General features: G+C 42.3%; 1 protein-coding gene across 3 annotated transcripts in view; it reads left to right on the top strand.

Annotated features, from left to right (window-relative positions):
- Window positions 1–4,942, top strand: part of LOC104952266 (ATP-dependent 6-phosphofructokinase, platelet type-like) — an 8,590-nt gene extending 3,648 nt beyond the window's left edge. For 2 of the 3 annotated variants that reach the window (XM_010779056.1, XM_010779057.1), the window contains exons 4-10: window positions 311–475; window positions 624–685; window positions 937–1,048; window positions 2,149–2,248; window positions 2,572–2,577; window positions 3,780–3,885; window positions 4,171–4,942. In XM_010779056.1, the coding sequence (XP_010777358.1) occupies window positions 311–475; window positions 624–685; window positions 937–1,048; window positions 2,149–2,248; window positions 2,572–2,577; window positions 3,780–3,885; window positions 4,171–4,327 (708 nt within the window). In that variant the 3' untranslated portion in view covers window positions 4,328–4,942. The remainder of the gene's footprint in view (window positions 1–310; window positions 476–623; window positions 686–936; window positions 1,049–2,148; window positions 2,249–2,571; window positions 2,578–3,779; window positions 3,886–4,170) is intronic. The other variant, XM_010779058.1, reaches the window with a different exon arrangement.
- The last annotated feature ends 4,232 nt before the right edge of the window (window positions 4,943–9,174 follow it).

Here is a 9,174-nt window from a genome sequence, read left to right as displayed (position 1 = left end):
GTGTGTGTGTGTGTGCTTAGTGCTCTCTCATCCTAATGCAGGATTCCAGTCTTACTGGTGAAAGCAGCATTATAGCCTGACTCTGCCTGAACTGTTTAAATAAATCAGGCTGCAGATTAAGAAATGAGCATGCCAGCCTTGTAACTAGTGTCTTGCTATTGTTTTTATATGTGGAATGTATTTTTTAACCTCTTAAACTGATAACCTTGCTGATTAGTTGTGGACACTCTCACATATGCCTTCTCATAAAGCCTACCCTGTAAAAAATCCTCTAACATACACTGACATTCTGAGCTTTTGCATGTGTCAGACTTGTGACCGCATCAAGCAGTCGGCAAGCGGCACCAAGAGACGCGTGTTCATCATCGAGACCATGGGGGGCTACTGCGGCTACCTGGCCAGCGTGGGGGGTCTGGCTGCAGGAGCTGATGCTGCGTATATTTATGAGGAGCCATTCGACATCAAAGACTTGCAGGTACCTTCATTCCTTAAGTCTCCATAAAGTCCCTCACGCATCACCTCTCTTCATCCACAAGAGGGCACTCACTCTTATTTCTGTGATGGCTTCCACTCTACCATGCCATCTGCTGGTCAACAATCACATTTCCTTTTTCCCCCCACAGGCCAATGTGGAGCATTTGACAGAGAAAATGAAGACCAGCATTCAAAGAGGACTGGTCCTCAGGTAATGTAATGACTGTAAAAGGAAAACTAAGATATAACATAACTGGTGTTCTGCTGCTGGATCACCTTTAATCCTGTATTTATAGCCCTCAGTATTTGATTTTAAGCTGCTTGTGTAGTAAACAGATTCAGTGTTGATGTCAGCTCTTGGACATGTTGCACTGCTGCTCTAATGTCACAATAACATGGACTTAGGGAGGAAAGAGGCTGATGTTTAACTGCTTTTATTTCACTCCATGTGTTTGTGTGTAGGAATGAGAACTGTAATGAGAACTACACCACAGACTTTATCTACCAGCTGTACTCTGAAGAAGGCAAAGGAGTGTTTGACTCCAGGAAGAATGTGCTGGGACACATGCAGCAGGTAGACACACTGGTTATAATACTTCATACTGAATACATATGAGTATTCCCTTCTCTAGCAGTGCAAAGAGTTACTTTTCAAAGGGGCTAAGAAAGATTTAATAACATTTTTGTCGTTTGTATCATAAATATGCATATCGCTATTATTTGTTGTTATGTTTTGGCTTTGTGTGTCTGGAGATTAGCACAGACAAAACTGGATCAAACAGAACTTTGATGATCCCCAAGTGGAAAATGGTGTTTGCCTGTAGCAAGTAATGTGATATATAAAAAACTAAAGATTAAAATCTAGCACAACAACCTAACAAATACATAATCTACGTTTGGTGGGCGTTCTGGTGCCTCTGTGTATAAATCTGGCCTCAGTCTTATAATGCCAATTTCCCACCCAGACTAAAAGCCTAGACAGACTTGGAAGGGCATCTCCAAACTGTTTATTTAACAATACACGTTCAAACACCTCCGACCAAATATAACCAATGTTCTTTTTGAGGTTCTAAGTCAAAGTCCAACTCAAAATACATTCTTCTTAAAACAGCTGTATAATACACTTGAAAGCAAAAAACAAGTCCAATGTCACTGCACCAAAAATATATAATCCAAGGGAAACACAAATTTGCAAAAGAAGGAAATTATCCAAAAAACAAGTGACTCACCGGCCGCTGAAAAGGGAAACAAATGTATACTAAAGCTGGGCTTTTGCTGCTCCATCCCCCCTGAGGTCACACCACCACTTGGAGCAAGCAGTGAAAACAACCCAAATGTACCAAATTCCCTCCAGCAAGCTGCCAGGCTTCCTCTTTTCCTCTTTTCTTAAACACACAATTCCTTCTCCCTTTGCTCCCCAGGGCCCCGCCCCCTTTCCTCACCTCCCCTACAGGGAGTTGACAGGTTAAAGCAGTATGATATACAAAACAGCATTTTAAAGGAACATCATTAAAAAAGGTTACAGACATGTCCATGCTGATTTTCAGTGCGAGCAGTACGGACATAATGCACCAGAAGACCTACAGTCTGAAACTGAAAAATCTAGCAAACAATTGTGATCTTGATGTTTGCTGGAAAAAAATCTGTCAAAATGATTTTATTTTATTTTTAAAGGGAGGAGCACCGTCTCCATTCGACCGTAACTTTGGAACCAAGATCTCTGCCAAGGCGATGCAGTGGGTCACCAAAAAGTTGACGGAGACATTCAGACACGGTAAGGGTTTACATTCCATGTTTGCATTAGTGAGAGAACCTGTGGTAGATGACCCTTCCTCCCTACAGACGAGAGGTGTGACCGTTGGGAAGGAGACCTTTAGCAAGACCTGTCATGGAGTCACTGTCTGTATTTTTGTTCTCTCAAAGGGAATGATGTATTATTACCATAAGCATAATGTACTTACAAACGGAAACACTAACTACTAACCGTGAGTAATGTGTGTTCTGATAAGCACTCTGCATGTGTATAAAGGCTACAATTAAAGTCAAAACTTCTCTTTGTTTTTTATGTCTATTTCCCATTCACATGGATGACATAAGATGAAGGTAAATCAGTTTTTGCTGGCTCCATGACCATCTCCATCTATATATAGCTCCATGTCCCTGTCTGTCTTTCCCATTATTCTGCCACAGTATACTGTAGATCCACATACTGTAGGCACTTGTGGGGTAAAGCTAGGACTCGTTAGCATTGCTACCAGTCTGTGTCTATGATGTCACACATTTAGCACTAGCCACCATGCTACACTGTTTCCAGTCATTTGAAACTGTATAACTGGAAACTTATAGCTATAAGGGTATCGGGCACATTTGTCCTGCTTTCCCCCACATTGTCTTCTCTTTCTTTGATGCTTTATATTGCCTCAGTTGCTTTTGTGTTTAGATTAGTCCTCCTTTACTAGCAATTACTGTAATTTTCGGACTATAAGCCGCGCCTTTTTTCCCATTTTTCGACGCTGCGGCTTATATAACGGTGCGGCTAATCTATGGATTTTTACAGCTAACGGCCACTAGGGGACCTCCTAAATCTATGGATTTTACAGGTTACAGTCCACCACCTTTAACTCTATGGGCTCTATGGCCGCTCCGCGCCCCCCACCTTTAAGCGGCGGGCTCCAGCAGGAAAAGCTGGAGGCCGGAAAAGAGTGAGACAGGTAACGCGCAAAAGTGGAACCGAGAGTGGTACGAGAGACAGAACGAGAGCAAGACAGACAGACATTACGAGAGCGAGACAGTTTGTCCCCGTACCACTGGTTGAAAACCACTGCTGTAGATCACTGCCGGTACGTGCGCTGGGAGCGCACCGTTTAAGTTTGAAAGTTGAAAAGTTTGTGTGTCTGAAACACTATGTGATACAGTACAGTTTACACAGCACAGTAATGTTCTCTAGCTACTATTGCACTAAATGCTAACACTTGAATACGTTATGCAAATATGCAACTTGTTTGTTGAAATGTTAATAAATGGGAGCTTCCTCAAACAGCCATCTCTTTCCCGACAATCCCCTCTGTGCACGAACCCTTACATATGGTAATTAAACATTAAAACACCTGCGGCTTATAGTCCAGTGCGGCTTATATATGTACACATCATTCAATTGAGCTGCTGCGGCTTATATTCAGGTGCGCCTTATAGTCCGAAAATTACGGTAGGTAGAAGAAAAGTCACCACCAGCGTTCCGTGCTTGTGTACGTTTGCAACCAGCATCCTGTGTTCACACCTCTGACTGCTATGGATTTTCCCTGCAGGCCGAGTGTTTGCTAACACCGAGGACTCCTGCTGTCTGCTGGGGATGCGGCGCAGGGCTCTGGTCTTCCAGCCCGTCGTACAACTCAAAGACGAGACAGACTTTGTGTACGTATCGCAGAGCTTGAACTTAGAGACACTTTTTGGCAATTTCACATTAATGTTGGCTAAACCAACATTATTTGGTGCCAAAACTAAGATGACTTAGATGATATTGTTATATTTGATCCATCAGTGATGGAAAAATACCAGTTTTAACATGCAGATTCACTCCAATATCACATTTAATTCAAACTTTCATAGGCTTTATTGTCATATGCGCACATTTCTTTCCGATTTATTTAGTGTTTTCCCCAAAAGTGAAAATGACTGTTGCTAAATTTGTTTCCACAGTCACAGGATCCCTAAGGAGCAGTGGTGGTTGAAGCTGCGTCCCCTGATGAAGATCCTGGCGAAATACAAGACGAGCTACGACGTGTCGGACTCCGGCCAGCTGGAGCACGTCATACGCAACCGGCCCAAAGAGTCGGACGCCTCGGTAGCCATGTGAAGATACGGTGGCCCCCATAGTGCAGTCAGTCTGAGGCGTGTGTCGTAAAAGAGCTCCAGTAATAACCCAAACCTCCGTCTCTATTCGGCCAGTGTTCATTTCCTGTCTCTGTCATTTCCTCCCAATGTCAGTCATCTCTGTTTCGTCTTGAAATGAACTGTAATCTAGCCTCAGCAGTGCTCCTAATACTAAACACACACACACACACACATGCAGCAGTCCCACCATACATCTCTGTGTCCTCGTTGCCCTGGATGTTTAGTGTCACTCCTGTTAAAAATTGCACTTTCTCCGAGAATAGATCCTGTATCTGAAGTAAGACAGGGTGTGTATCTGCCTATAGAACCAGTGTGAGGTTCAGCATATTTATGTGAGACTGATGCAATACAGTTCTAACGCTGCGAGTCAAAGGAACTGCGTGCTGTGCTTTACACTGAAACTAATATTTATCTTTATAAAATTGTTTATTATTTTGCTTGTAAACATGGCTATATTATTAACTGTAGGCACTGCTGTACTAAGTAGCTGTCTGTCCTATTGCACCAACAAGTTCAATGTGTAAGAGACTAATGTTTCCCACAGAATAAAATCAGACTTGAGAAGTGTACCCTCTGATAAGAGTCACTGGATTTATTTTTTGAACACCTGAACATACGGTTTTCTAGTTTTAGGGTTGGGTCAGATTATGTAGTCAAAATACATGGCACATTTTGTAATTAGCGATGTAATCCATCGGACCACAAAATAAAACCAAAATGAATACCTTTGGATTATTTAACATTTTTGTTTAAATAACCTTATGTTCATTCTTTAATTCATTTCACGTTCCACACACATTTTATTTCTGAAATATCTGAAAATAATAATACATTTTTCTGTCCCCTTAGTTTTGGTTATTATTATTATAAGTTGACTGCAATTTTGATTACATCTTTAAAATACAATCCTAGACAGCTATACTCTTGTTGGACATTTTTCTAAATGTAATCTGGGCTGATCATATTACTTTTTTTAAGTAATCTGATTACGCTAACCCTATCACGTGGTTTATGTCACATGTGATCATTTACCATTAGTGCTGTGCATCATTTGATACACATTTCCAAATATTCAACCAGTGATATTTGGGTAACTATTTGATCTTATCTAAAATTCGAAAAATCACAATGTCCCCAATACTTTGGCCAACAACATCGTAAACAATCTAACCAGCAGGCTATTGGCCATTGAAGGACCGCTGGGTCTGGGGCCTCACTGGGTCTGGGGCCTCACTGGGTCTGGGGCCTCACTGGGTCTGGGGTCCTGGGTCTGGGGGGCCAGTGGTCCTGGGCCCCTGTTTAAAATGACTGTTTACAGCTCCTTATGGAAAGACAATCAGACACCACAAACACACATTGTTTGTGTTTTTCTTGTTTCTCTTTCAGTCTGGGTTTCTTACTGGTGGAGCAGCAGGGGGCCTTTTGCATGTCTGTGTCCAGGGGCCAATTGTAATCCATCCATATTAAGACAGGATAAAAACACTTTAAGCAGCAAATTAAAACACATCCATTAATATAATTTCAATTAGTATCAAGATATTTATTTATTTATAATTTGCAAAACAAGGTACCCTTGAAGGGACTGAATAACTAGAGAAAAGATGCCAATAGGATTACCCCTATAGACATCAGGGATGAAATGCTGGAAGGAAATACAGTGAAGCATCTTGTGATTAATGCAATGTTTCAATTACTTGGCACCACCTTAACCTTGAGAAAGTTGTCCAATTATTTATATAAAGATCCCTCCCAGACTCCCCTGGTGCTGGTGTCCTCATGTTCTCTAACATCCAGCAGGTGGAGGCAGTGTACCATCACATCTCCAGTGTCGGGTTCATCGGGTGCATTATGACACGGGTTCCCTCCATCAGCTGCTGTCCACTTCTTCTCCTCACAATCCACTGTATGGTGGCTTATTAGTAAAGCAGATTAAGAGTGTGTGGCCTTGTGTGAATGTGCATGTGTCCATCGCCATAATTAGGAATTAATCTTATCATTTGAAAGAAAATGTCTATTTCCCATGGGTGTATTAATTGTGTATACATGTAATTAGGCTGCTTTCTCCTGCCTAAATGGACTTTTTCCCTGTTTTAACTGCGAGTAATTACATGCATATATGGCCGGGTTGAGGCCATCGCTTAGCGACAGCGCGTTGACGGGAAATGTAATTTGAAGAAAAGGCTACCTGAATCACCTTAACTCCCAGCAGAGCATCCTAGAATAATTATCATCCTTAAGTTAAAGCAGTGTGGTTGATTCAGCTGCACACCCACGCCTCCGCACAGAAAGATGCCTGCCATAGCTATAATTTCCTCGGACCCCAATGGGCACATGGTTCATTGTTGAGGCTTTTTCATGTTGCCGGCTACTTCTCTCTGAGCATGAAATTAGTAAAGCCAATAATTTGGGTTGATTTAGGAATGCAAGAGGAGCCTGTGGGGTCATATACCCATAGGTAATCAATACTAATTACCATTTCATTTCTCCCCCCTGCTCCTTTTTCTTCTAGAATCGCATGCGAATCTGATCTCATTGGACTGATTAAAGGTTGCAAATGAAGGGTCCTCACTCCCTGATACTCATCAAAGGCCAACAACACGCTCGGTAACTTTGTCTTCATTTAATTCTACATTGTCTTCAGACAAGGCCCCAATTACAAGCTTGCAGTGAATCTCCAAAATAGCCTGCGCACATTGACCTTTTTAGATTAAAAGCACATTCTCTTTCTCTCACGGAGTCCCATACAGTCCAATTTCCTTTCTAATGAACCACGGAGGTTTCTCCTGCTGTAATAACTGCCGAAGAGCAAAATAAGATTACTATAAAGGTATTGTGATAACAATGGCAATGTGAGCCAATAAATCCTAGCTGGCTGAGATTGAAGAAAGGCAATATTTTTTTCTCTCAAAATGAATCACATTTATGACATTCTGAATGAATATTTATGAATAAATAAATCCATGCAAAAATAAACGAGCACATAATACATTCCAGGAGAGATGAGAAAGCGGAGAACAGCAGCAAGGTATAGATTTTAGATATGAGTCACTGCAGTCCCCGATGACTGCATCGAAAACATATACTTTGATGGAGCTGGTTCCCAAATAAAACGAGCGAACCACATGACCTGTTTCCAGACATTGGATAAGGGATTTGATCCACCTCGCACACGAGAGTAGCTCTGGCTTAAAACAAGCCCAGTGAGTCGCACTCCAATTTAGACTTCCCACAATCCAGCAGGCGAGTGCAGAAACACTCGTATGAGAATCTCCCTTTGACAATTAAGACACCCATGGAGGCATGGAAAGCTCTCAATTCCATTAGCCTCTGTGCTGTTTCACTCTATCTGTCCACTGAGCCCTAACTTACTTATTAGTACAAGTCTGCCGTATTTTGTTAGGGAAGCGATTAGTGAAATCTACATGAAAAGGCAATTTCCCTCTTCTTTTCTTTCCCTTCACTCTCACACTTCATTGGGATCAGACAGATGTAAAGAATGACATTGGGGCACTAATGAAGCTCGCTCTGCATCATTTCGGATGTTATTCTATGGACGGAAGTGTCTTTATTTACTCGTTTCTGCGTAATGGAACATTCAGGAGTTGGTCAAAAAGACATTGGGGCTTTTTTAACCAGAAGCTTGCAGCATCGGCTGGCAGTCAGCTCAGAGACTGCAGCTCCACTTTGATGTATTGGAGTTAATATCTTCCTGACATTTCTCAGGACAGATTTTCATCACTGGATTCATCTGTACTTTTGAGGCTATGTGATAAATGAATCAGGACATTCATTTTCCTTCCCTCGTCTCCGGCTTGTGCCCAGAGAAGATGTGTGCATGAGTAAATATGGATCTACTGTTGGCTGTGAATCTTTTTAGGGGTGTGTGTGTGTGTGTGTTCCTTTGTGTGTTTCCATATTCAGCCCCAGTGTGCCTGAGCAAGCGGGAGTCTGAAGCGAGTGTACTTGTGACACGAAATAGACGGCGGCATTAATGGAACTGACATTAATTTGACAGAGCGCTCACTAACATGCGAAGTCACTCGCAGTTCATAATAATAATATTAACTCGGCATTAACATGCAAGGCTGTCTGTTGCACCAGATGCCGAGTGTTTGTGAGAGCGGGTGCTGCAGCCTGTCTTTCTGGGCCACGAGTGTGGCTCGTGGCTCGAATATGCACAACAAGAAAAGCCTCATTCTTGCTGTCTGAGCATCACGGTGGGACTGAAACTCCTGCAGGGAGACACCGCAGCATTCTCAGAATAGCTAAAGGCAAGCGGTGTAAAGGTGATAGTTTAGAGAGGAGGTTTAGACATAAAACCTGTGACTGCACAGCATATATAGCTTTTTCAACTTGATGAACTGCTTGCTTGCCCTTGAGCTGAGCAGCACACACACACACACACACAAATATATAACAGGTGTAGCCAATGGAAAAGCTGAAGGCTATTTAGTCCCAACCATTAACACTAATCAAAAACCACTTTACCTGATAACAACTGCAGTGGCCATCCACCAACTACAGTCACCCGCATCCCTCTTAGCTAATATTGACCGGGCTTAAACAAGATGCCACCAGTAGGGACCATGAAGGTGATGAAGAGATTCGGGTGAGAGCGCTAATTCGTAGCAAAGCGGAAGAGGGACAGCTCAATTGCTGACCTGGATGATTACTCTGTGACAGATTGCTAAAGATTGTGTCCCAAACGGGTAAGAGCGCAATTACAACACATATATAAAACATGCCCTCACACAAAAACATTGACGCAAGACACAGTGAGGCCAAATAAGTAGTGCCAGAACAGAAAAT

This window comes from Notothenia coriiceps, unplaced genomic scaffold, assembly GCF_000735185.1.
Source record: "Notothenia coriiceps isolate Sejong01 unplaced genomic scaffold, NC01 NC01_scaffold00019765, whole genome shotgun sequence".
Classification (NCBI taxonomy): domain Eukaryota; kingdom Metazoa; phylum Chordata; class Actinopteri; order Perciformes; family Nototheniidae; genus Notothenia; species Notothenia coriiceps.
This window is presented reverse-complemented; position numbering and strand designations above follow the sequence as displayed.